This window comes from Phalacrocorax aristotelis, chromosome 10, assembly GCF_949628215.1.
Source record: "Phalacrocorax aristotelis chromosome 10, bGulAri2.1, whole genome shotgun sequence".
Taxonomy (NCBI): Eukaryota; Metazoa; Chordata; class Aves; order Suliformes; family Phalacrocoracidae; genus Phalacrocorax; species Phalacrocorax aristotelis.
In genome coordinates this window covers 20,970,627-20,997,576 of record NC_134285.1, presented here as the reverse complement: position 1 = coordinate 20,997,576, position 26,950 = coordinate 20,970,627, and the positions used below count along the sequence as shown (strand labels likewise).

Sequence of the window (26,950 nt, the reverse complement as noted above, 5' to 3'; positions counted from 1 at the left end):
AGACTGACCTTTCTTTGAGCTTTGAACTTGCATGTGTCTTGTGAGGGGGAGGTAGATGAGAAGTGAAAGTTGTGGGACAGTTACAGTGTACAAACAAATAACATCTTGAACAATAAACTAAGCCAACACAGTTATTAAAATAAAAGGACACTAGGTAAAAGTTTAGGGAAGGAGTTGAACCTGGTGCAGGACTCTGAGCTGTGGTAGGCTGAAGTTGTATGGTCCTATCTGAAACCAAACCCTTCCTGAACATGTCTTTCCTGTAATTCCCATATTGATTTACACTGTGCCTGTGTGGGGAGGGATTTCTTTGCTGACTGTGCCATAGAACTGTTATCTGTCTTTTAGCTTCGTTTATTAAAGCAGATCGATACCAAATACCCATTTTTAGTATCTCATTTCCTCTCTTCCAGAAAACCTGGTACCAAATATTTTTCTGGAGCTCTTTTTTGTTCTGCAGCTGTTGACATCTAAAGGCACTTCTACTGAGGAAGATGGGGATAGTGACCTTGAAGTCAATGAAACAAGTAAAGGTAAACAATAGTATTGAGTGGAAAGAATGTTACTTCCATGGAATGATAATGTGATATAGAGTAGTTGCCTTTAGCTTGGACGTTAGTCTTAAATTCCATAAAAGTGCCTTATTACCGCTGTGGGACTCAACTGAGATGCTGACAAAAACCATGCATGTATGGGAAGTACTTCCGCAATATGATAGAGCAGGGTTGCTAGATACTCTTTGAATCTAGTTTTCTGCTATTGTGTGAGATTTGCTGTAGCTGCTTGCTAACACTGACTTTCAGAGAGAAGGATGGATATGCTAAAGTCTCTCCTCCATCGGTCCTTGCAACTCAGAAGTGCTGTTGATCTATGTGTTTATTAAATTTAAGGTTGGATTACAAGTATGTAGGGTCCATCCGTATAGATACGGAATTGTTGGATTTGTTTTTTGGCAAATTTGGATGTAAGCTTGATGCGGTTAGTACTTTGATATGGATATAAAAACCAAAAGAGTGGATTTAAGATGAGACACCCCCAACACACCCACACCCCCCACCATGGATGCTCCTATTTGACTGACCTTTGTTTTGCCACTCATTGATTCTTACGGCCAAGATCAGGAATACAAAGACTCCAGCTATGGGTACAGCAGCTGATGACTCGTTGCAGTTGGCCTACTTTTTGTCCTGGATCTGCTTACTGTTGGCCAGAATGTTGGGAAGGAATCTTTTCTTTCCCATACAGCATTAAACAATACAGTTGCCTTTAGTATAGGAAGGATAGCGATGGAAGGGTTTATCTATTCAGGTGGCAGGGATTGGGAACTTCTGGAAACTGGGTACCTGTCTGGAAGACTATTTTGAATATGACAGTTCCTTCTTTGCTTGAGAGCTAATTATTGGTCTTCTAGTTTATAAATTGTGATAGGTGCTGTTGTCTCATGTTTCTTTTTTTCCCTTAGATGCGTCAGGGAGACAGCATTTCCGAAGTGTGCACAATTGCGTTTATTTTGCTGTTCAAGTCTTGGATTATCAGTATGAGTGAGTTGATTTTTTTTTTTTTTTCTCTGCTTGTGTCTGCCGATGTGTGTGACATGAAGCAAGTGTGCTTGGATTTTAGAGCTTTACCACCTACAGGCATGGAATTGTTAATTTTCCCTCAGAACATACAACTTGGCCTGGATTAGGTTGTCTGTGAATTTTCTTGTGCTGATCTGTCTACTGAACGTCAGTGTGATTATGCAGGAATGGGAAAGTCATGAGATGAGAGCAATAAAAAATGGGCCTACAGATGTCAGTAGGATTTGACGCTGGGTGCCTGGGGCTTAGAACTCTTTGCGTGGTAGCCTCATAAAAATGAGCATAAGCATTTCTTTAGGTCTGATCATGTGTTGTTTATGTTTGTCTGTGGGTTTTATGCATGTTGTTTTGGCAGAATTATTTCCCGTTTAGAAAAGGGGACACTGAAGCTCTTGGCTGAAAATGAACGGATTGCATCTTTTTCTCCCATCTTGCATGAGAGGCTCAGGCAGGCTTATGAAGGCAGCACAGCCAAGGTAAAAATCAGCAGACCTCAACTGACGTTGTTTCATACCTTTGTGCGGTTGCTCTTTTATTTCTGATGGCTTTGATGTTAAATCTCATTCCTTCTACTTTGAGTGTCTTGTCATGTCGTCTTTGGCAAGTGTCTAAAAGCTACTTTTTTTTCTTTCTTGTCTGCGGGTAAGTGAATTGCTAGGTCAGGGTAAGTGAATTGCTAGGTCCAAATTTTGTTAGCTGTGAATCACCACTGGCTAGCCTTACATTGTGCTCCAGGCCCTGACCTCAGCCAGCAGCTTTGACATGGTCAGGTTTTGCTTCTGAGATTCTCATCTAATAAACATGGATCCCAGAAGAATGATCAGTTTGATGCAGGATAAGAAGGTAGTTTGGAAGTGGATTTGTTTCATAGCTACAGACTCCTTTTAGGCAAATGAAGCTTCAGAGGAGACAGTGTGGCCTGTGAAAACTGGTTTCCTGATCTAATCATCTGAGTTAGAGAACTAACGCTGGATGGTAGGAAGGCCTGCCTTAATATATTTTGTATCTTGTTTCATCCATCTTTTAAAAATGAATTTGTTCTTGGCAAAGAAAGTACAGTGTACATTCTTAGACTAGGGCATGTCAAAAGCTGTAAATAAAGGTCTCTTGTTACTTGAAGACATAGGCTTTTGCACAGGAGAAAGAATAATACAGGAATTGCCAGCCAATATCCTACATTTTCTGGAGCCCTATATTGAAGCTACACTCAGGCTGTTTGCAGACTGTTCTTTCCACACTGTACCAATACTGGTTGCAGTTTGTTCTGCAGAGATTTTTTAGAGAGGTGAGATGCTTCCACTCGTAACACTGAGTGATTATACCTCTGTAGTGTAATGTATGTTGTACAACTGTTGGTGTTTGCTAGCAGTTGGCAGCTGGGAAGTGGCTGCAGTCTGAACAACTCAACTAGTGATACTTGGTTTCCTCATCACATCTTTTCCCTGCTTTTTCTAGGTCTCAGATTGTTGGATAGAGACTTACATTAGTCTAATGGCTGCCTTTATATTTTTAACAGGTGTCTCTCCTGCTGCCATGCTCTGTACAATCTGTTTCTTTCCAGCCAGAAACTGACAATCGCTCTAACTTTCCCAGTGACAGAGCGTTTCACATATTTAAGAAACAAAGGTAAGTTTCTTCTACTGTTCCTGTATAGTGCACAGGGTATAATCTTTCCATGATTGTGAACAAAAGATATTAAGAATGTCTCATGTATGCTACGTGCTGTAGAAAAATCTTGAGATTTTCATTCTAATTAAAAAAAAAAAAAAGTCTTTGTCCATATTGACTGCAGGAGCTAAATGCTTAATGTCTTTAGAGAAGAACAGCCTAATACTTCAGGAGTTATTGAGGCTTCTGGTAAATGCCAGTACAGTGTGTCACCCTACTGGATTGCTTCTGCATATAAATCTGGTATGCTTTTATTCTTCCTGCCACCTCCCTCCATGCTTGCAGCAACAGGGTGAGGGGAGAATGGCAAGTTGTCTTGGTCCTTTTTTCTCTCCTCATAGGTATTATTTCATGTGGCTTATTCTTTCCTGCCTCTCAGTCTTCAGTATGTCTGGTAATGGGTGTTTTGGTCATTCCGTCAGAGCTTGGGCATAACAAGCTTAAGAGCTTGCTGTCAAAGACATGGAAAATGGAAACTCGCTGAAGTGCCACTAACATTAATGAGTTTTGCAAAGGTATCTGAATGCTAGAGGCTTGAGTTATTTAATCTGAGTTAGATTGTTGCTGGGGAATTTAGGAGCGATAGAGTTGTTGTTACATCAAATTTTGAAGAGTAGGAATTGATACCCATAAATATCTTGATTCACAGGGATATCTTTTATGAACTGCTGCGTGAATGGGAGGATAACCATGAAAAAACTGGCTGGGACTTTGAAAGAGTTCTGGGCAACAAGATCAGGTAGGAGTCTTATGCAACTTCAGCTAGCTCTTTAATGTAGCTGAATTGCTGGTGCGGCATGCTAGACTTGGCATTCTAAGTGCCACGTTCTTCCTAACAGTCTTCTGCTCTAATCTGTGGGGAGCTGTGCTTCTTGGAAGATACTGTCCATGTAAACTTGCTTCTGTATTTAGAAGTACCAACTGTTATCTTAAAGAAACAAGCGATAAGTGGCAAGGGCCTGATTTGATCAGTCTTGGTATATCTCTTGCCCTGTTCATAATCACAAAGAGCCACTCTCACAACCTGTGTGTTGTGGTTTGAACATTGTCATTATATATACTTGCGTGTGCATTTCATGTTTCCAATGTCCCACCCCTCGTAAGCGTGGAGAAGTGTGTTACATGTTCAGAAGCTTGTCTAATTATTTCAGGGGGTTCTAGTGTATTGGCTCTGAAAACAAGACAACCGTGGCCTTTCTGTGGAAAGCAAACTGTTTTATTCATTTATTGCTTTATCAGAATAGACTATATGTAAAGGAACTATTATGGTTTTGAAAGTGGTTGCCTTGTGGGTTTCTGTGTCAGTCTTGACCACCAGCCTACTCAAATTACATGTATGAAGGTGACTTTTCACCACAGGAGTGAAACAAGGCTGAGACTTAAGCTGAGAAGTTTTCCTTTGGGCATCAGAAGTACTGCTATTGCTGTTTTCTCACTTACATATGTGTGAATGCTCAACTCGCTGCTCTGCACAGGGGAGAGTGGGAGCTGAATGAGTTAATTTTCTTCCTACATAACGGCATTATTGCAGGAAAGGAAGAGAGTCTTTTTATCACTAGAGCTGTACTTGGTCTGCAGGTGCTTAGGGAGAAGTTTTGTTTCCGTGGTCAGCAGATGGGGCTCAGTGCTTGGGAAACCTGGTTTTAAAGATGTTGCTTTTTGCAGTGACCTTTGGAGATCGCTTTCCTAAATGCAGTTATTTTATGCTTTGGTATAGTTTGAGGAAAAAACACTTTTTTGTACCAGAGATCCAGTCAGTATTTTGTGGTGTTTTCCTTCACAGGGCCATGATGGCTCACCTATCAGCAACCTGCAACCACAGCCATTTTGCCAGGCTCTTTCAGAAACAGCTTATCCAGGTAAATGACTTGTTTTTTTTCATGAGGATATACATCAAAGCTGTTCTGATCCTTCCTTGGCCTGAGAAAACAAACTGTGTCTTGCAAGTTTCTTTGAGATTTTCCTATTGAAACTTTTTTTGGGAGAGCCAAGTCTCCAGGATGGGAATTTCCTTCCTTTTCTAGAACTACAAATTAGTGATAAATTACTGATGAATGCTGTAAATCGGGGATAAGGCACACTGAGCACATTGTGAGCTATAAGAATTCATTCTTCATGGTTATTTACTTTTTGACCTTCTAATTTAGAACAGTTATAATTTTTAGAAATATTAAGAATGTATTTTGACATGTATCAAATGTGGAGGTTCCTGGTTATGTTCATTAGCAACATGAGTGTACTACCTGCAGAGAGTCTCTGGTTCTTCTGTGTAACACTGCAACAGCCTTTTTTTAATATAGCATTGCTGTGGTAGTTTACAGGGTTGGGTTTTTTTTTTGGCGAGTTTCAAGCATCATTTGACTTCACTGTAACTGAAGGAATGCAGAAAGAAAAGATGCTTCTGATTGGAGTATAGATATTCACTGCATTCTCTATAAATGGCTGGCTTATCAGTGCGTTCGTTTTGGATAGCAGAACAGACGCAAGCCTCCTCCCTTGAGTATTAGCCCCCACATGTTGCCAGGAAGTTGCAGGCTGTTAGAATGCTGAAAACTCCTCTGGTGTCCAGTCTGCATTTGCATCAACGTCCTGTCTAATGTGTGTGTTCAGAGAGATTGTGGGAAAGAGGTGAGATGGACTTTGTTGCATCAACAGGATTTAATTAGTCCTAGGTACTGTATTTCTCCTTTATATCTGTGCCTTCTTAATGAAGACTGCAGGGTTTCACAAGGGTTACCAAAGATGATAACTAGGAGTCTTCAATGAAGCCAATGTCTCTGACCAGAAAGTGATTTGTGGAATCGTGTGTGAAATTATGATACTCATGCAGAAAAGAACCTAGACTGAGGATTTGTGTTGAGGCCTGATAATTTTAAGGTTGGGAAGTGTCACAAGATGTCCTTTTGGGAGGAGAGGATGCTCAGTTTAGAATAAATGGACCTATAATTTTGTTCTCTTGACATACATAGATAAGTGTTGCTTTTTAGTATGATCTCACTCATTAAAACTATCCTGAATTAGATGTAGCTGTATGCAGTAACCTTTTCCCTTTACCCAGCATTGGTTAGGTTACATCTGGAGTACTGTGTGCAGCTTTGGGCTAAGATACAGACTTATTAGAGCGAGTCCGGTCTTGAGTAGTATCTGTGTGTTTGGAGGAGGGGGGCATTCATTTTTGGTCTGGGAATGAATAGTGCAATATCACAGTCCTTGGAGGTTGGGCTAATGATCCTACTGAGTGGTTCATGAAGACCATGCAAGTGATGGGTGCTCTCTCTACATATCCAGATATAGTCTGCTAGATGTGCCTGAGTTAGATGTAGAAGATAGAAATTCCATCTCTCAAGATCTCTAGGCTATTTGGGGCCAAGGTGGATAGCATATTTTGGCATGAGGAAAAGAGATCTTCTGTACATAGGCCACCTGAAGACGCCATGCTTGGATTACTCCTAAAACAGTGTCTTGTGAGGAAGTGTCATGGTTTAGCCCTGGTCAGCAACTTAGCCCCACCACAGCTGCTCGCTTACTCACCCCAGCAGGATGGGGGAGAGAATCAGAAAAGCAAAAGCAAGAAAACTCGTGGGTTGAGATAAGAACAATTTAATATTTAAAATGGTGATAGCAATAATGGTGGTGGTGCTGCTGCTGCTGATATAATGAAAAGGAGACTAACGAGAGAAAGAAATGAAACCCGGGGGCAGGGGGGGAAAACAAGTGATGCAACCGCTCACCACCCGCAGACTGATGCCACCAGTCCCTGAGCCGCGATTGCTACTTCCCCTGGCCAACTCCCCCCAAATAATATACTGGGCATGATGTGATATGATATGGAATATCCCTTCGGCCCGTTCAGATCAGCTTTCTTGGCCATGCCCCCTCCTCTCCCAGCTTCTTGTGCACCCGGCAGAGCATGGGAAGCTGGAAAAGTCCTTGACTAGTATAAGCACTGCTCAGCAACAACTAAACCATCAGTGTGTTGTCAACATTATTCTCATTCTAAATCTAAAACACAGCACTATACCAGCTACAGTGAAGAAGATTAACTATCCCAGCTAAAACCATGGCAGGAAGGGAGAATATGTGGAGTGAGAGATGAAGTGAAATGATGCCTTATTACCAGTTTTCCACCTCACTACTCTTTCTGTCTCCTGAAGATGTGTAAAGGTCCTACTGGTGGTGGCGGCGCAAGCTGGGGAGACACCCCAGACCAGGATGTGCTTAATATGCTGGGTTCTGATAATCTGAGCCGTCTGAAGAGGCTGCAGGAAAGATTTGTCGTTCCTCAGAGCATCAGAGGACCTTGTCCACCCCCTTCATTCCCAGGGTGCCAGCAGTTCTTCAGGGACTTCATCCTCAGCGCAGGAAGGTTAGCTGCCCGTGGTTGTTGTTTCCTTGATGAAGTGTGTGGACGAGTGGGGAGGAGCACCAGCACGTTGCTCTTGCAGTGGGATGTTGCCCAGGGAGCGTGGGGCATGGCGTAACCTAGGCAGAGCATATCAGAAATGTTTTAAGATACATAATACCGCATTTAGTGTTCTTGGCCAACATGCATGGTGACGTTAATAAGCAGATTGTGCCTGGAGCATAGAGTGTGTTTGTGTGTTGTGTGCTGCATTAGGCTAGACTATGTGGTAATAATCTTCTTTCTATAAAACCATTAATATTTTGTCACAGGCCGTCCGCATTTCCTAGTGCCAAGGCATGCAGTGCTGCATACCGAAGGCACTGGGCTGGGCAAGTGTTTCTTGTGTGGTAGTGTGTGAAGCTGAGTTAGAGGATGAAGCCAGGTTAATGGTCGTGTTTGAGTTTTTCATAATCCACACCATGGAGGAGTTGTGGTCTATGGGAGATTTGAATCTTAAGTTCAGTTACTTTACAGCTTCCTGCTTTGGCAGATCCATGTTGTTATCCATATGCTGGGACTTGCTAAATAACATCTGTTTGAAAAAGTACAAAAATTCGAGTGGAAAAGAAGAGAGTCAGCCAGTGCTAGTCTTATCCCTTGCTTGCTTGTCTTCAGTCTGTTACATTGGGTGTCTGCTGATGCTTGATACAACTCCTAAGACAAGCTTGAAATTTTGCAGTGTGTTAGTTGAGGTTTTACTGCTGTTTTCAGCCCAGTCTGACTCATCATCATCTTTTGCTGAAGTTACCAGTTCAATCAGCACTTGATGGACAGTCTGTGCCTGAAGATACTCGAACTGGATGGCCTTACTCTGGTGGAGCATGAGCACAGCGATGGGGAAGCAGATATGGGTGAACAGGTAAGCTTGCTTTTTGCAAACACATCTGGCAGGGATTGCAATTTCCCTGACCTGTTCCTGTACCCAGAGTATTACTGGCTTGGTTGTGATTTGCCTTGGAGCTTCCACTGCTGTATTTGCAGGACAAGAGCGTCTTCATTTGGTTTTGCTGTAACTTGCAACTTGGTTATGGATGTCTGAGCCCCATGCCATTTACTTGCATGCTTCAGGGTGCTTCATAGAACTGTGTCATAAGAGGTGATACACAACAGTTTGAAAAGTGAGAGCCTCTTTTTAGGTTGTTAGTACCCTGTGTTAGATCAATGAAATAACTGAGTCCAGTTGTTGCACTCAGTTGCAATAGCTCCTTGTAACTTTTCCCCATAGAAAGTTTTTAGTTAGAATGAATTTGTAGTCAGTGCCTGTTCAGATGTTTACTCCCTCATCTATACCTATCAGAGGTGTCATAGTTTATAGTGTATTAGCAAAGTAGCAGCCAAAGGTTCATGAAAACTTGCAGAGCAGTAATGGTATAAAGGAGGCAATATGAGATTGGCTGTCTGGTCTTTCATTGACTCCGAAGTTGTTAATATGACGATGTGATTGAGCAGCTGCTCATTTTAGAAAGCTCTTGAATTAATTTCTTAAAGTGATAAGTGAAGCAGTGGAGGCAGAAGCAATTTAAAATGCTTGAAAAACATATTTTGGAAACTTACCTTTAAAAGCAGTGCTGAAGCTATGTGGTCCTTTTACGTGAAGGGAGTGGAAGTTTAGTGTAGGTAGTTGCTTTGTCAATTTAGAATAGCATTGCCTCAGCTTGCTTTTCTTCATTTCAGGATGAAAAGAAGCGTTTCGCTGTGGTCCTGTTAAGCCTACGACTCCTTGCCAAGTTCCTGGGGTTTCTTGTTTTCTTGCCATATCGCACCGTGGAGCAACCAACTAGAGACTTACAAGACTCTGCAGTAGCGTTAAGAAACCAAGTAAGAAGCCAAATTCTTCTAAGAAATCTAATGTGGCCTTTTGTTTGATAGGCAGGTTTTCTAATCTAAAGAGGGAATTATGAATAGTTACGCCCTTTTCAAGTGAGCCGATGGTTCCTGGGATGATGTTATACTGTTCTGTGCCCCTACTGCATATTCTGAGTTCAGGAATAAGGAAAGAAGAGTTTGTATAATCTAGAAAAGAGAGAGCAATTTACCGATGGTGAGGTACTCAGTCTTCTGTTAGTTCTGCTAATTTGGGGCTGTCATACCAGAACTCTGACCTAGCTAAGACAACTTGTATTTGTAGTGTAAAATCCAGCTACCAGGAAGGTTTTTGATAGTTTCACACCCATCTCCTAGCAGTGTGTCATACTGAATGCCAGGAGGCAGGGTTAGACCTTGACTCTACAATGTACATAGTCAGCCTTATAGCCTTACTTTTGAAAGTCCCAGAGGGACCTCTGCTTGCCGTCATAGTGTGGTTTTTGCCTCCTCTCATGTGCAAAGGAATGTTTTCATTAGCCAGAAAGTCACCCTCTACTTGTACAGAAAATGGAATCCTAGAAAGAAATGTCATGATAGAAAGTTTTCCTTTAAGTATCAAAAGGTAACTTCAAGCTGCTGCTTTAACTTCTGTTGTCCATTAAGACCCTGCCTGTACTGGATGTATTGAAGCTTCTGAGACAATCTATTCGGGATCAACGTTCTATCCTCACTATTCCTTGGGTTGTGGAGTACCTTTCCCATGTGGACCATATTGCTCCTTTCCTTGATTACTACAGGAAGGTATTTTGTCTCTTGCTGCGGGTATACAGGTAAGAGCCTGGGAAAGGGTATTGTTAAAAACTTTTCCCTGAAGGTTTGCTTGCTTAGATGAGGTGCCCGGTGTTTGAGAATGCATGCTTGCCCTAGTTTGAAATTCTTATAAAAGTACTTTTTTTTCCTGTGCCAATCACGAGCACTTCTTGTTTTACATAAGGCTGCAAAGGGAACACAACCTTAATATTTTATTTAAATATGTTGTTTTTCATTAAGTAAATAAAATTATTTAAATCCCCACTCAGTCATTCTACATCTGCAGCTGTGATTTCTAAGCACTGATTTTGAAGATTAAACCTACAAGGTCTTCTATGCCTAAATAATACTCTAGTTTTGTTTCTTATATACATGAGGAAAATTTGAAGCACATTCTGGAGAATTACTTAACATAGCCTTTTACAGTGTAAACTTAAACCAGCATGTTACTGAGATGCATATATACAAAAAAGTAGAGCTTGCTTTCCACTCTTTAGGCAGACAAGTAGGGCATGTGCACGTGATGACAAATAGTATAATTAGAAAGTGAGTGGTTTGGGATTTTTTTTAACTTAATGAAAGTTGAGCCACTAAAATCTAACACTCTCTTGCTGCTTTTGCTGCATGGCAGGTTAATGGTCCTTTCTGAAGATAAGGAGATGAGTTTCCTGAACAAGCTACTGATCCTTGCAGTTCTGGGTTGGCTTTTTCAGGTAGGGTCTGCTGTGTGCACCCAGCTCTTTCCTGAAGAAAAAGCCGCACACAACTCAACAGAGGATAGTATTGAAATGAGTTAAAACACTGCAAAACAGTAGTTTGTTTATTTTGTTATGTTTTTTTACACTAGTGTGGAGTCCAAAGAATCCTCTGTATTCTGATGGAGAATTATTTTCCTTTAGTGGGATTGTGTGAAGCAACATTTTTATTCTTTTTTTTCCCAATGGGAATTCTGCTTGCCACTGAAACACATTCTGTACTTAAATATCTGCATCCTTATAAGCAAATTGACAGCTGATTCCTGTTAGAACTGGAAGCTTTTGTCACAGAGATGGAGTGCTAGCTGGCAGCTTTGAATTACTGGGGAATTTTTTGTCTCATAAAGGGATGGTGTGTGATGAACTTCCAAAATCCTTTTGTGACTTCAGTTGGAAGCAAGGTAACTGGTTAGCAGGAACCTGTTGAAAAAGAGAAAGATGCTGTATGGGGAGGGTAAGGAAGGTGGCTTATGTCATTGCGATCAAACTAAATCTTTAATTTTATGGCAAGGTTCTCCTTAGGGCAGAGAGGATCCTTAGCACTAGTTTTTTTGTGGATGGGAGGTTGGTGAGATTTTACTGTCCTCTTCATCAGAAATGGTGTAAGTTACTGTCTGCTGTTTGGGTTGTAACTAGGGCTTCTGTTTCAGGTTCCGTCGGTCCCTGAAGAGTTGTTTTTTACCACTGATGTCAGGCAGGAGGGACTGATGATGGATACTGTGACATCTGCTCAGGCTTTGGTGAGTTAGTACAGTAGCATGTCCTCTGAATATGTGGATGAAGGTAGACCTACCCTGGCCTCAGGAGTGTAAGATTTTATCAGGAACTTGGCTTCAGCGCAGCTGCATTGAGCATATGGAGGCCAATAGATGCGATGCCCTGGTTTGTCCAAGTGCCTCAACTGCATTGCATCCTGGATTGTAAACTGTGCCTGTACAGCTCTGGGGCTTTTGTCAGGCAGGAGCCATCTCACCTGCTGCAATGGCTTACAGAGTAGGTGCAAAGTTATGCTGGAGGATTGGATGCTGCTTTCCTCCTTACTGATGATTGCAGTACAAGGTGAGCTGACAGAACTGTAGCTCTTCCCAGAAATAAGTAATAGTGATGGTGAATTCAAGAGAAATAGTAAGATGGACTATGAGAGTAAGGTTGCTGTCTTGTAGTCACCTGTTTTCCAGTTGCATGATAAAGGGTAGTTGAACTGAAAATAGTATGAGCAAGCAGAAAAGGAGGTGACTTTATGGTGTGTGTGATGTTTCAGGTAACTCCCAGACACGCAAGAGAATACATAGTATTCCTTGAAAAAAAGAGCAGTAGTTTGCTAAGATATATGTGTATCTTGTTCTGATTAGAAAGTTCTGTTATGGACTCTCTCTTCAGTGGCAAAGACAAGATGCAGAGATCAACTGATTTTTTTTTTTTAAGTGCCATACACTCTGCCTGCATGGGTGGGATCTGAAGTTGCTTTTCCTCCCATAACTCTGGTTGTGCTGTGTAATATTGGGGTGACACTACTCCAGAGTGTGGTGTTCCATTCAGCCTGAGTGAAGACACCTGTGGAGGTGTAGTGCACAGCAGATGTGCCTCATTTATTCTCCTCCATGGATAGGTTTCTCTTTTATGAGTGGCAGCTGTGGCAACAGTCCTGGTTCCCTTCTGTAACCATCAGCTTTCAGTTGGGCTTTAACAGTGATCAGAAGCAAAGGTTGAGCTACACTAACTAAATGTAGAGTAGCTCATTGTGTGTTACAAGGCTGGACTGAACACTTGCATTGCAAAGTTCATAATTTTACTGTGGATTTGGAATCCAGTTATTTTTGTTTTCATGGAAAGGCAGTTCTGAAACCTGCCTGTGACCACACGTATGGGATTTCTGACTTGCTGAAGACTGTTTCTTTCCTGCTGCGTCCTTTCAGCGTTACCTTCCTTTTCTTGCCAGGACTCTGTACCCTTGGTGGATCAGCAGTTACTTTATACCTGCTGTCCCTACCTTGGTGAGTATTTTATTTATATTTGCTATACAAATAAAATATACTAGTGTATATTTATTTTTATTTGTCCTTTGGTACTGTGAATCCTTGGATCACCTTTCTTGCCCCTCTTCACAACCTCAGGTCTCAGTTATGTATGAGTCAACCTTGATATAAAGCTGTATTGCAGAAGCTCAAGCAGCTGTGACTATTATCTGGTGAAGCCTGGGGGAGGGAGGCTATGCAGTCAGGATAGTTGACCTACAGAGTGTCTGGGGAACTCATCCTTCACAAACTGGAAGGAAGCATTATAAGGAGTAAGTGTACAACTTTTCCATCCTAGGTATAGGGAGTGTTTACTGTGAGGAATGCCCTGATCCTTGAGCATATTTCTGCTGCCAGGCAGAGGGGAAGAATCCTTTTGTGTCCTGGTGCTTTATCAGGTTGTTGTTTGAGATATCTTTTTCCTGGGATCTGACTGCCACTGGTGAAATCCCCCTCTGTAGACAATAGGGTCCCAGATGGTGGGATGGTGCTCTGCTTTTCAGACTTAGCTGCTAGGAAAACTGTATCTTAAACTTGCATCATGAAAGCTTCTAGGGGTTTAACATGTCTTCAAGCTTCTCCCGTGGTATTTTCTCCCAACTCTTTGGAATTTTGTGTAACTGTGCTTGCCTTGGCCTTGTAGACTTTACAGTTCCTGCTTGCCATGCTAAAAAGGGGTGCATAGAAATGACTGCTCTCAGATCTTTCTGAACAAGTCCTATGTGCTAGGGGCCTTTTTGGAAGCCTCCTCTTTTATCTTTGGAGCACTGCCAGCCTTGCTATGCTCTGCCAGTTAAATGGGTGGGATGCCCCTCTGCTTTTCTGAAACCTCAGCTTTCAAAGTAGCTGAGGGAGTCTGCTCTGGAAACAGGATGGACAATGTGAAAGTCTCTCCCTTGAGTTTTGATTTGTTCCCTTGCTTATGGGAATGATGACTGCTTTTACACGTTTTTCTGTACAGGTGAGCTGCGGAAACTACTTGCGTCTTTTGTGGCTGGTAGTGGAGCAAAAAATGGTGGTTTGATAAGGAAAATCACTCCAACAGCTGCAGAGTCCTTGGCACCCAAGGCTTCTGTCACACAGCGGAAACTACAGGTAATGAAATCAGGGAGTCACAAGTGGAAGCAGGGCAGGAGAAATTGCTTGTGTGAGAGCTAGGTACACAGTGGTATCCTAATTCCAGGGAAAGAAAAGAATGGGCCTAGGCATCAGGGAACATTGTGTTTAACAGCTGGGCATCCTTACTCCTCATTATTCTGTTATAGTCATGTGGCTGGGATACCATGTGGGTTTTGAAATCCAGATAACTTCAGTAAACATTCTTGGAATTGGAACAACTAGCCTGTTTCTCTGTCTGCCTCTTCTTTAACATAAAATGTTGGTATTTTTCTTACACTCTGTTTTGGTTAGATTGTAGCTATGCCTTTCACTGAAAAAATGAACTGTGTAGGAGCCTACAGGATTACCAGCCTGTAATCAAAAGAAAGGATCCTTTCTTTCCAGAAACAAACTCTATGTGGTAACTCACTACTAGTAGGTGCTGTCAGAACTCTCCCATTCTTCTCTTTCATGGGCATTTGCTTTTGTAGTTTCATAAGCTCTGATAATGCTTAGGGCCATGGTTTAATGGTGGACTTGGCAGTGTTAGGCTTACGGTTGGACTTGATGACCTTAAAGGTCTTTTCCAGCCTAAACGATTCTATGATTCTGTAATGAGCTTTGGGCTAAATGGTTAGAAGGACATAGGGAGCAAATACCTTACAGGGGTGCTGAATCCTACAGTAGCAGAAATTGTGATGTAGGCAAATAGTGTGCCTTTTAGCACAATTACGGATGGTCTGTCCGTTACTGTGCTGAGGAGAGGAGAATCTGGGTGGAGTGCTCTAATCACTTTTCTCTTGAACAGGTAGAGTTGGAACAGGCCTTCTTCCACAACCAGCCTCCCTCCCTACGGAGAACGGTTGAATTTGTGGCAGAGAGGGTGGGATCCAACTGTGTTAAACACATCAAGTAAGTACTGATGATCTATTCTGTGACTTCAGAATTAACTACTAATGAGGCAAACAGATGATCCTTTAAAACTGTGTAGATGGGGGAAAGAAAGCTTCCCTCAGAGTATGCTGTGTAGTAGAACACCAAGGCTCTATAAGGCTATGACAGTGGGGTCCAGCAAGATCTGGTTGCCCCCATAGAGGGGAATTTGTGAAAGGATGTGAAGAGGAGGGTTGTATGACTGTGGGACACTTGGAACATGAACACAGTGCAGCATTTTGGGACTTTGTCCCTTTCAGAACGTTTTTGCTAATGATGGGAAAATCTCATGTGAGAAGGGACTTCTGGAGGTCATCTGATCCAAACTCCTGCTCAAAGCAGGGCCAGCTTTCAAGTTAGGTCAGGGTTGCTTGGTGCCTTTAACAGCTCAGCTGGAAAAGTCTCTAAGGATGAGGATTCATCAGCCTCTTAGTACCATGTTCCAATGCTTAATTTTTCCCAGGCTTTATGAAAAACGCTTCCTTATATCCGATCAGAATTTCCCTTGTTCCAGCTTGTGTGTGTTGCCTGTCAACCTTTAGCTGCATCCTTGCTGGAAGACGCTTGTTCTGTCTTCTCTATAACCCTTCCTTTTACCTTCTCTTCTCCAGGTGAAGTGAAACTGGCCCCCCCAGTCTCCTTGTAGGTCGTGTACTCCAGCATCCCAGCTATCTTAGTGATTTTTTTTTTTTTCTTTTGCTCCTGCAGTCATCCAAATTGTCAATGGCTTTCTTGTACTGGGGTCCCAAGGCTGGACACAGTACTCCAGATGCAGCCTTACAGTAGCGAGGGAAGTAGTAACTTATTTAGTTTGTCTGCTGGGAACCCCAGATCCTTTTCCTGCAGAGCTGCTCCCTAGCCAGTAGACACCAGCCTGTACAGGTGCCCAGTCGCCACCCCGTTGTTTGTTCATTTTCCACCTTGTAGAAGTCCTTCTGAATGGCAGCCCTGCCCTCCAGCATGTCGCTCGTGAGCTTGCTGAGTTTGCACTGTCATGTTGTCCAACTTGTTGAAGGCATTAAATGGTATCAGCCCACATGGAATGCTGGTCGTAGTGGGCTGCTGTTCACATCTTTGAACTTCTGACCACTGTCCATTGAGAGTATGAGGGTATTGCTGCCAGAAGATACCTGTAACCATATATGTTTCTATTAAAATCTAAAGGTTTTTGACTCTTGAGTTATAGTACTATTTTGATATCTTCATTGCTGCTTTCTTCCTTACAAAAAGAACAAGGAGATAGTACTGTACCAAGTGCAATGTGATGAATTATTTTTTTAGCAGAGTGGTTTATTGCATTCATGCCTGAGAGATAGGTATCCTCCTAAATTGGGGGAAACAGCTGGTTACAGTTAGTGTGCAGTGTTCATTGTATTGATTTCAGTCTGTCTGATTATTCTTGCTTTTTTACAGGGCCACACTGGTAGCAGAGTTGGTTCAAAGAGCTGAAGTCATGTTGCAGGATAAAGTGAAGGAGGATGCTAATCATGACAAGCTGCTTGAAGAGGTGTGCGCTCATCTTTATGAGGAAGGAGCCCAGGCACTCATCAAAGGCAGAGAGTAAGGAGGAAAAGTTATTTAAACTTGTGCCTTCCTGTCTCTTCTTACTGTAGAATCTATAAGCCTAATTCAGCTTGGCCTGTCATGCTCAGGTTCTAGTAATTATAAACTGTGACCTCTGCTCTTCTTAGGGTGACTGCTGCGCCTCCAGCCAGTTAATGCCATATTTGTAGGAAGGAATAAAGGTGCTGCCTGTCCTTCTGCCTCCAGCTCCAAACGGACATCTACTGCAGCTATTGTATTTCCCCTCTTTGGAAAACAGTATTACAGCTTGGTGGCTTGTAATTGCTTTTTCCTTGTCTGGTTCTTTTAGTCTGACTTATTTCACTCCAGTCTTCCAGCTGGTTTTGACTGTAAGAGAGCACGTGAAAGTTTCTATGATAACACCACTCTGAGCATTGTCCAAGAACTTTGACTAATCCTGTGGCACATTTTCTTTCTTCTCTTGCAGGTTTTGCAAAAAGAAAGGCCCTGAGGCGGTAAGGGTGTTATTGCCAGAAGAGACATCTGCAGCAGTATGTATTTTCACTAAAACTTACTAAAGGCCTTGACTTTAAGTCTGGACCGTTACCACTTTTCCATTGCTGCTTCACTTGCCACTTAATAGCTTAGGACAATGGAATCTATTGATGCCCTCATGTGAGGACTCATAGCTAAGGAGAGTCACCTCTGCCAGGCTGCCTTGGGTATTCTGGCTAAAGTAATACTCTAGCCAATAGCTAACTGTTGCGACTAGAACAGTATACAAACTGCATTCATGTTGCAAGGATAGTGCTTTTGTTTTAGCATCAACTTCCCAAAGAGTTGATGGGGTTTGTATGGGCTTTGTGAGGTTTGGGAAATCAAAACGGGTCAGCCCGATTGCTCAGAGTAGCAGTTCCTATAGAGGTGGTGGTGCTCTCTTTCAGCCTTGCACACCAAAATTCAGTCTTTTCCCTCTAGACCTCCATCTGACTTCTCACTGACTATAGTGCTGTGGCTGGTAGTAAATCTCCTATTGTTTGTTATCCTCCCTGTAAAGGTTTTAAGTAGTGCAGAAGACATTGCAGTGGAACTGGCTACGGAGAAAGCCTGTGGCTGGCTTTCTGCCAACATGGCAGGTGAGTCTTCTTACCCTGAACTGGGGCTTCTAACCTGTATATTGTACTGCTTTTTCTTTCTCTGAGATCAAGGGGTAGCATTTATTCCAGTGTTATAAAGTACTTGGTCCTACTCATTTTTCCTTTAGTGGGAAGCATGCAGTTGCTCTGTCCCTCCTTGTTTAGGAAAAGGAGAATGATTTCTAGCTCCAAGAACCTTCTTCAGGGATTTTTTCAGGCTTGGCCCATGTAAGTGATTTTTAGTTATGGAGGCTCATAGGATGAGAATGATGGAGGCGAGAATGAATGCAGTGGAAAGCTTCGTCTGAAAATGTCATCTAGGCTGAAGTTGTCTTAGCCCTTTGAACATATGATACAGACAACTGCTCTCTCAAGCCACCTTATGGTCCATGTGTACAGGGTGCTTCTGAAATCTTCTGTAAAACAAACACCTCTTGGACTGGGTGTGTTTTTAGCAGGCTGAAGGCAACTGTAGTCCTTTTACTCTGTAATAGTGCCTTGGCAACTCTTCAGAATCTCTGAAAACCCATTGTTTCAGGAGGTTGTGCCAAGAATCTGGAGAAGAATATCCAGCACCATTTGCAGCAGCAGGAGTTTAGCGTTTTGGATGTTGGTCAAAACTTATTTTGGTAGAAAATGTACGTCTTTCGTGGGCACAATGGTTGAACTTGTATGATCATGCTGATTCAGCTTTCTACTTTGGCATTGCTTCCTGTCTTAACTACTGTGTTCATTAAACCCGCTGAAATATTTTGTTGGAAAATGAGATGAGTTGCCAGTGGTACTTGGTGGTAATGGGTGGCTGCCTTTTATCGCTGTGGGTTAACACTCTCTGTAAGTGTGCCTCTGCCCATTAAATATAATGGGAGCTTAGAGAGGAAAGGGTTTGAACGTGTAAACTGTTGTCTCCTCATTTGCTATGGCCCTTGGAATGAGAGGCTAATAAGGGTAGTATTCGGAAACAGTTGCCTGCCTCATGGGAGAGAAAAGCTGAAGTAGACAGGATTTGTTCCCTGTTCCTTGCAGCACTCATAAAAAGAGAAGTGAAGGCCACCTTCAACAGAATGCTGAAAGTCCCAGGACTTCCCTTGCCTGGCGAGGATGCTCTGGAGTTGAGAAGGGACTGCCCTCCAGGCTGTCAGCACTGTGCTCCATTTCCCTCCCAAATCATCAATGAGATTAAGGTACATAGTGTTCACTTCCTGGCTTGCTCTAACTCCCTTTTTGTTTCACCTTGGTGTTTTTGGGGATGTTCGGGGTTTTTTGGTTTTGTTTTGTTTTTTTTTTTTTTTTTTAAAGGGGATGTTCTGGCGCTAAGGAACTGGCTGTGAGGGGTGTTTAGGAAGCACGATGGAAAGGTTTCAAATTTTATTTATTTATTTATTTTATTCCCCTCCTTGCTGTCCATGTGTAGGTCAGAGTTCCCTGGTCAGGAGTACGATCTCATACAGGATTTCTGGTAGCATGGCAGCGGCATTTTTGATACGAGTAGCGTAGAAACAAGTGTGGTAAGCGTTGTGTACAACTGCGTGCTGAAGAGTCAGCATATCAAAACAGCTACTTCTCTGTAGATCTGCTCTTTTTATGGAAGGTCTCCTGGTCTCCGTTTAGAGTATTTCCTGTTGGCCCTTTCAGTTCTGTATAACATGGTAGACTGTCCTGTCTTACACACAAGGAATTCTACATTGAATTGTCAGGTGAATCGGTACGAATCCGTTGAAAGATTTTTGCCAGTCTGCATCTGCACCTTCATTCAGCTCTAATTAGGGAGAATCAGAATATCTTAAGATGATGATGATGGTATGGACTTAGTTTCAGCCTTGGATCCAAGCAATTTTCTGTTCAAGCTGGTTCAAATTACATTTTGGTCTTTTATCTCAGGCTTTTAAAAGGTCACTGTTCTTGTAAAGATCATGCAATTGCACAACCTGTGTGAGTAACCCAGGAGAAAAAGAAGAACTCTAAAACCTCACTTCTTTACCATTATGTATCCTGCCTGTTTCTTTTGCTGCTTCATGTCTGGTTGAGCAATAATGCTGGATCTCACTGTCATTGCATTCCCAGCAATTGTGTAAGAATGAGTACGCATCCTTTAACGCTTTCTTGCTTGAGATAAAATAAGAAGAGGAGGGTAAGGTATGTGAGGAAACCAGGGTCTTTTTCTATCAACTGTTGCTTTTTGAAGATATTTTTGTATGGCATCTTGAGGTACAGCTTCTAAAATATTCTGTTATTCTTTTGATTTCCAACCTGGGTTTCTGATATTGGTGGCAAATGACCGGTGATGGAAAGTGCTACCTCACGTAAAATTTGTTAAACCAGTTTTCGTGCCATAACCTTATTAGTGCTCTTCATACTCGGCTTTTATTGACGCTGAAGCTACCTTGACAATATAAGACAACTCTGGTAGCACTTCTACCCTGAACTCACTTTTTGCGCTGTCAGAGCTGGTTAGCTTTCAGAGCTGGTTAGTTTTAAGAAGGATGAAGGGGTTGCCCTCACTGAGTTTGACTTCATAATATCAGTGAGAACCGTGGTAGAAAATCAGACCTAGGTAAGGTTATGAAAAATACACCTTTAATCTGTCTTCTGAAATGAGGAGGGTACTGGCTTAATTTTTTTTCTTTTATTGAGGACCTGATGACTATCTGTGACCTGCTCTGTCATAGGTCCAAAGATCTGCCTGTGGAAGTGCAGGATACTAATAGGTGAATTACTGCTGTCTTTTTCATCAAGGATGTGCTCTGTGTTGCTGTGGGCCCACGGGATGAGGGTGAAGTGATTGACTATGTCTGGCTGGAGTGCTTGCTGGGAAGATTGAGTCAGACACTTCGATGCAGAAAGGTATAAGCAAAAGAGCAACAAAAAAACCCCCCTTGGACCGTTTTGAACTGTCTTCATACCTGTTAACTTGCCTTGCCTCACAGTTGAGTTCAGTTGAATGGTTTTTGTCTGAACTCTGATGTGACAAAGTTGCACTGCATTTTTTGTACTATGTAGATCTGCTTGTTACTTAAAATTAGCCTTTGCGGATCCCTTTTCATATATGATCTTTCTACTATTTCAGTTTTTAATGGTCTCCTGATGACTGCCCTTTGCTTCTTGCTGTAAATTGTCTGATATATCTTCTCTGATATTTTTATCCCTTGTGAAGCCCCGTTTTGTCCAGTCTGCAGTATGGGGACAAAGATACAACTTTTTTGTGTGTGTTTTCCAGTTCATGTGTCCCACATCAGAACAGCAGCTGGCAAAATGCACGGTTGAGTTGGCTTCTTTGCTGGGTAAGTCAGTCATGATAAGCTATTTAAGACTGAAATCTGTTATTACAGTTCTCTTATGTGCTTGGGGTCAGGCTTCTGTATTTAGAGCTTTTGGATATTTGATTCTCTTCAGTGTCATTGAGTCTGCAGATTTTTTTTTTTCCTGTCAGTTGGGTGGTTGCTCTTATTCCCTTCCACCTTCTGCAAACCAGCATTATACTGTGACTAACCAGCCTTCAGATCTGGTGTTCTGTTTGCAACTCCGTTGTTTTTTTATTTATTGATACCTTCATTTAAATATGTGATATGTTTTCCAGTACTTCTGAGTCTGAAAAGTTGCAGCTGGTTCCCCTGTGCCCACCCCCCCACCCCCTCAAGTAAGGGCTTGTTCCCTTAAATTATATTTTTATGGCTCTTTTTGGAGAGAATGGAAGTAACTTGTTTCCTCTGTGTTATGACTTCGGTGAGTATTTTCAGGGTGATTTTTTTTCCTCTTGCTCTAATGTGTTAAGTACAATGTTTTTTGCAGCAGGAGCTAGTGATCTGGATGCAGGTGTTTTCTCCCCGGGCAACCTTCTAATTTCCTGGGTTTAGAATGTTCTTAAGTTTTATGCATGGTTCATTTTTTCAGAAAGCAGTTCATGTCTGAATATTGTGAAACTTTATTCTGGGGGCAGCAATGTAAGCCTGCTCTATTCCATTGGTCTGTACCAAGGAAGATCTGGTATCTTCCCTCTGTGTATATTTAGCTGCAGCTAACCACTGGGCAGCTGTACTCTTGCTTGTATGAAGTTATTGCAACTCTGCCTAGAGTCAAAACCACGAACAACTACCTAATCTGTTTATAGATTTAAACAGTGTTTTACTGTGTTACTCTCCTATGGAGTAACACGTAGGTCCTCTTTTATTTAACATTGTGCTGACTTTTATTTAGTCAGGCGTCTTTCAAGACGTAGTAGCGTAAGTCTCTTTCTATGTAATATTTGTTTGTATAGTTTCAAAGCTTATAATTTTGCATGTTTCTAAACTCCGGTCCTCTTAGGTTTGCTGATTTACACTCATTAAATGTTTTCGCTTTAGTCATTATTTAGACACCAGCTATGCAAAATGTGCTGTTGGACCGAGATGCTGACTAAGAAAGGAAAATAACACAGCTATAGAAGTTCACCTTTCTTCCTTTTCTTACAGTTTCAGATTGTGTTCCTCTGAGTCTAGGGACCGAGTACCCAGAGAAGAGCTCCGAGAGGCTGCGTGTCAAGAATGGTCCCACCTATGGCCTTCTGAAACTGCTGCTTTCTGTCTGGAAGGAGGACTTTGGGACACCTGTTCCTGTGCAGCTGATCTTCAGCAAGAAGAACATTGGTTATCTTGCAGAAGTTAAGCAGCGAGAGGTAAAGCTTATTTTGCTCTGTGGAGCTGCCGGTCAGCCACTCTGGTCTGAGACATTCATATAAGAGTTCTGCCTGCCTGCAGTGTTAACTGATTGCTTGTGTGAGCGAGGCCAGCAGGATTTGGTCTGCTCTCAGCTGGCATCATTTACGCAGGGGCAGAGAAAGAGAGGTCCAAGTACTGCTTGTCAGCATTTAATACCTGTCCGGGGGCCTGTCAGGAAGGCACAGTTTAGGAACAAATTGCAAAATAGGCTGTTTGGCAGGGGAGACTGAGGATTGAACGCACATGATTTTGTAATTGGTTGCTTTCTCATGTGTCTCTTATCAGCCTTCATTTTTGCATGTGTATCAGTGTCATCTTACATCTTGTGAACCCTATTTAGTTGCAGGCTAAAACCAACTTATTTTGGAAGGTATGAAAAGGATTTTTCAAGCTGCTCTTGAACACACAGGGATTAAGTACTTGGTGTGTTTGGAAACTGAGAATTAGAAATTTAGAGAATTTATGGTATGATACAATGTATGACCTAAAGGAATTTTGTTCACTCATTTTGGATGTTACTCTTTTGATGTCCTTTGTTGCCACACTCAGATAAATAACATGCTTTCTCCTTCTGTTCCTTTTCTCCACATTCTGATCTAAGAAGAAAAACCACTAATCATATAGGCATAAAGAAACAAACACAAAATCAATTTCTTTTTGAGTTGTTGAATTTTTTGTTGGTTCTTTTTCTTCTGCAGTGGGATTTGTTCCTTTTCATGCTTCACGGCCTTGTAGAACATGAACTTATGAGAACTACTGAAGTAGAGAGTTGCTTGCATAGCCTCAAAGAGCTCCCTTGGCCCTCAGTAAGTAATGAATGTGTGTGAACAGTAAGTGAAATAAAGAGCAAAGCTACATAAACAGTCAGTCCTTGTAGTTCTGTTTCATGCACATGAAGCCTATAACCGTCCCTATCTATAGCTCCTGCTTAATGCAGCAGAAGGACTGGCTTCCAATAAGCTTGTTACTGTTACCAGTGTTTGGCTGAAATCTGTACCTGTGCGAGTCCCAGCACTTCTGTACCTGTGCGAGTCCCAGCACTTCTGTACCTGTGCGAGTCCCAGCACTTCTGTACCTGTGCGAGTCCCAGCACTTCTGTACCTGTGCGAGTCCCAGCACTTCTGTACCTGTGCGAGTCCCAGCACTTCTGTACCTGTGCGAGTCCCAGCACTTCTGTACCTGTGCGAGTCCCAGCACTTCTGTACCTGTGCGAGTCCCAGCACTTCTGTACCTGTGGAAATGTTTCCAAGCAAATTGTTAACCAGTTTGGAAACCAGCTGGCTCAGTTACCAGCTCTCTGTTCTAGCCTGAATGTGTTTGCTGTGCTCCAGCTGAGAATGACACCTTGGGAAGGGTCTAAACTGACCAGACTTGCATTTAAACCTCTTCACCTCCTACCACTAGAGTGAGGGAGGAGTCAGACTATTGTAGCCAGAGTCAAAATGTGGGGAACTGCCCAAGCCCCTTGCTCAAAAGTGGACAGGGTCTGAAGGCTGGTGATCGCTTGCACGCTGGAGATGTATAACTGTTTAAACTTTGACAGTGATCTTTGAGAGGGGTGTAGGGATCAGAGAGGAGACTGAACATGCAGACTTACAGGCATTCATCTTCACGATCGATGTCGTAGCTTGTCCAGGTTTCTGCCCTGGAAAACTATCAACAACATGCCTAACTTTGTAAAGCATTTTATTAGAAAAAACAAGTAAACCTCTTTGTTGACCTTTGTTAATAAGGTTTCTCTGGTTTGTATCTGGTTGTTACAGGATTTCATAAAAGAACTGGAAATGCTGTCTGGAGTATTTATATCAGAACATCATATAGAAGAGCCCAGGACTAACCCTTGTGAGCTGACCAGGCAATCTGTAGGTACTGTAAGAGCACAAAGTTAGTGGAGGTGGACTTGTGGTGGAAAAAAATTATTAATGAAGATGCAAATGGAATTTTTAGTATTTCTGAATGCAGTGTGAGCTCTTTGCTGGCAGCACCCTGCAGACAAGAGGTCACTGTGTGCAAAACCTGCACTGGTCTTTCTGTTCATGGACATTCTGCTGTGGTGACTATGCTGAAGGATTGACAACAGCCAATGGATCTCCAAGTCAAAAGTCCTTTAAGCACCTTGATCATGGCTCAGAGCAGCCATTTTTTTTAGACTCGGACACTTTTTGTATTTGCGCAGCAAGAGGCTGTCACCAAATCCAGGAATCCATTCAAGTGGGCAAGATATTTTGTGATCAGAGAGATGGTGTCCTGGTGGCTGTCTCTTCTCTTAATGCAATTTCTGATGCCGTCTTTTTAACAAAGACTGTGCTGTCAGGGGATGGAGGAGGTGAACTTGTATGACACAGAGATGAGCCTATATTTATTTTTCATTGTAAGCTCAGTTTTGAAGTCTTGATTTTAATTTTTTAAGACTTACTTTAAAAGTTACACCATATTAAATATATACACCAGAACATCCATGGCATTGTTCTTCAAGGATGTAGATGCTTAAGTGTTTTTTCCATCTCTTGTCAGAAATAGAACTTGTAATTTCCCAGGGTTTTTAATAGAAATACGGGATAAAATATCTGTTTATATTTTTTACTGAAGACAGAGAACAGTATTTTTTAAGAAACTTTTATAATATGTGAACATAAATGGCATCTGGCTGCTTTTCACTGGTTTTTATAATCCTTCTTGCCTTGAATTTGGGTTTTATCAGACAGGAAGTGCTGCAGCAAGAGTACTACAGCCTGGAAGATAAAAAAAAGCAGTGAAAAAGCACTCTCACATCCTCTGGAGAGCTGGCTGTGAAAGGAATCCTTTTCATGGAGGACAGTGGGTGTTTTCTGCCCTTGCAGATAGATCGTCACCAAGGGTGTGATCTCCTGTTCACCCCTGCCAAGTATTTCCTTAAACTGGGGTTTGGGGTAGGGACTGCTGGTGGTTAGCGGAATATGATTAGGTGCTCATTAGCTGTCTCATGGGAGATTTCCCACCCCCCTGTAGCAGTGAGGATATTATTTCCATTTGTCTAGGAGTGTCCTATTAGTGAGGGTTTTTCCAGAAAGCAAAATCTGTGTTATGCAAGAACCTCTGGACAAAGTGAAGCCCAGGGCACTTCAGCTTGCTAATTAACTTACCTCTTCCTTGTATAAGGGGAGAAAAGGCAACATCTTGGAGTCAAAGATTTAAGAAAAAGCCACAAACAGGACTCATTCGGTAGAACAGTGCCTTTTGTTAAAATCTGTGCGCTACAGAGAGGGAAACCATAGAGGCACATCAGCGGCTGAACTGTACTGAGACTTTTTTTCTTGACTTGGTTACTAAGCACTTCATTGAAAGATTTGGCATGTTCCATCTGTGTGCCTTATTTTAGGGGCTTTTCTGATGTGCTTAAAGCAGAGGGTCCCTAGGAGTAGGCATGCTGTGTACGCAGCAAGGACGTGGTAATGTGACTTGAAATAGCAAGTACACCGTATCAACCATACCTCCTCCCTGAGGCCATTATGTGACGTTTTGCTGCAGATCTTATTTGAAGTTGTGTTTGTTGTAATAAACATGATTACGTATCCTGTTTTGTGTTGAAGCTATCGCTATATAACCTCTTTGTACGGGGGTGAAGGTGCCTTGCCACAAAGCATGGGGGCAAAGAAAGTATAGCAGTATCTCCTGTCTGGGCTGCTGCTGCTTTGCTCATACTGAACTATATTTTTTTATATATCAGGGTGGGGGGTGGAGGTGGTGGAAGGGGGAAGAGGCTGAAATCCAGAATGTTTTTTTTTTTTAAAAAAAAAAAAAGTGCTCTCGGCTCTGGAACTGACTTTGTTTGGGTGTTGTGAAACTGTTTGCATAGATTCCATGGCCACAGCTGTCTTCATGAACTCAGCATACCTATATTATCCTTCACTAATACAACATGCTTGGAAGTTTTTATTTAAAAGGTGTCCAAGCCCCAGGAGCTGTTTACTGTGTCCCAAGAGCATAGTTGTGCCCTGTGGGGCAGAAGTCAGGCAGGTCTTCAGTGGGAACCAACAGGTAAGAAACACCTCTGTTTCCATGTTGTTATGCCTTAATGCAGCTACTCTCGCTCCTGGACATCCCATGGGACTTGGCCTTGGTTGCTCTGTAAAGCCGGACACCTGACTTGACAACTAAACCTTAAGAACAAGTGTACAGCATGCTGTTTTCTGCCTAGGGCTACTCGGCAGCAGGAGCACTCGTGTGAGGAGGCATGTGTCTGCAGTCCTGCTGGGCTGGTGGCCATCTCGTGGTGTGAGCACTTCAAGCGTGTACCTGGTCCCTGAGTGCTGCCTCTAGCTGTAGCGCAAGCGATGCTGCAGCGGGGAGAGCAGCAAGGAGAAGAGCTCAGAGCAAGCTAGGTCAGAGTGTGGCCTTCCTTCTGCCAGACCTTCCTTCTGCAAACTCAAAACTCTCAAAGGAAAAATTAGGATTATATCACCTTCCTTGTGGATGTTCAGGTCAGAGGCTTTGTGTAACTGGAGTCAGGAAGAGGCTCCTGCCAGTGCCTCGTTTCAAAACAAAAC

At 42.4% G+C, this 26,950-nt stretch overlaps 1 protein-coding gene across 2 annotated transcripts in view; it reads left to right on the top strand.

Moving 5' to 3' along the window:
- CDAN1 (codanin 1) overlaps positions 1-25,980 on the top strand; it is a 34,023-nt gene extending 8,043 nt beyond the window's left edge. For both annotated transcript variants that reach the window (XM_075105679.1, XM_075105678.1), the window contains 24 exons: positions 414-533; positions 1,463-1,541; positions 1,936-2,056; positions 3,097-3,206; positions 3,898-3,987; positions 5,032-5,107; positions 7,403-7,614; positions 8,398-8,512; positions 9,328-9,471; positions 10,123-10,289; positions 10,901-10,982; positions 11,675-11,764; positions 12,964-13,018; positions 14,001-14,134; positions 14,946-15,049; positions 16,484-16,630; positions 17,082-17,145; positions 17,652-17,730; positions 18,757-18,914; positions 20,467-20,574; positions 20,948-21,011; positions 22,179-22,381; positions 23,123-23,230; positions 24,188-25,980. In XM_075105679.1, the coding sequence (XP_074961780.1) occupies positions 414-533; positions 1,463-1,541; positions 1,936-2,056; positions 3,097-3,206; positions 3,898-3,987; positions 5,032-5,107; positions 7,403-7,614; positions 8,398-8,512; positions 9,328-9,471; positions 10,123-10,289; positions 10,901-10,982; positions 11,675-11,764; positions 12,964-13,018; positions 14,001-14,134; positions 14,946-15,049; positions 16,484-16,630; positions 17,082-17,145; positions 17,652-17,730; positions 18,757-18,914; positions 20,467-20,574; positions 20,948-21,011; positions 22,179-22,381; positions 23,123-23,230; positions 24,188-24,313 (2,756 nt within the window). In that variant the 3' untranslated portion in view covers positions 24,314-25,980. The remainder of the gene's footprint in view (positions 1-413; positions 534-1,462; positions 1,542-1,935; positions 2,057-3,096; positions 3,207-3,897; positions 3,988-5,031; positions 5,108-7,402; positions 7,615-8,397; positions 8,513-9,327; positions 9,472-10,122; positions 10,290-10,900; positions 10,983-11,674; positions 11,765-12,963; positions 13,019-14,000; positions 14,135-14,945; positions 15,050-16,483; positions 16,631-17,081; positions 17,146-17,651; positions 17,731-18,756; positions 18,915-20,466; positions 20,575-20,947; positions 21,012-22,178; positions 22,382-23,122; positions 23,231-24,187) is intronic.
- Positions 25,981-26,950: the final 970 nt, after the last annotated feature.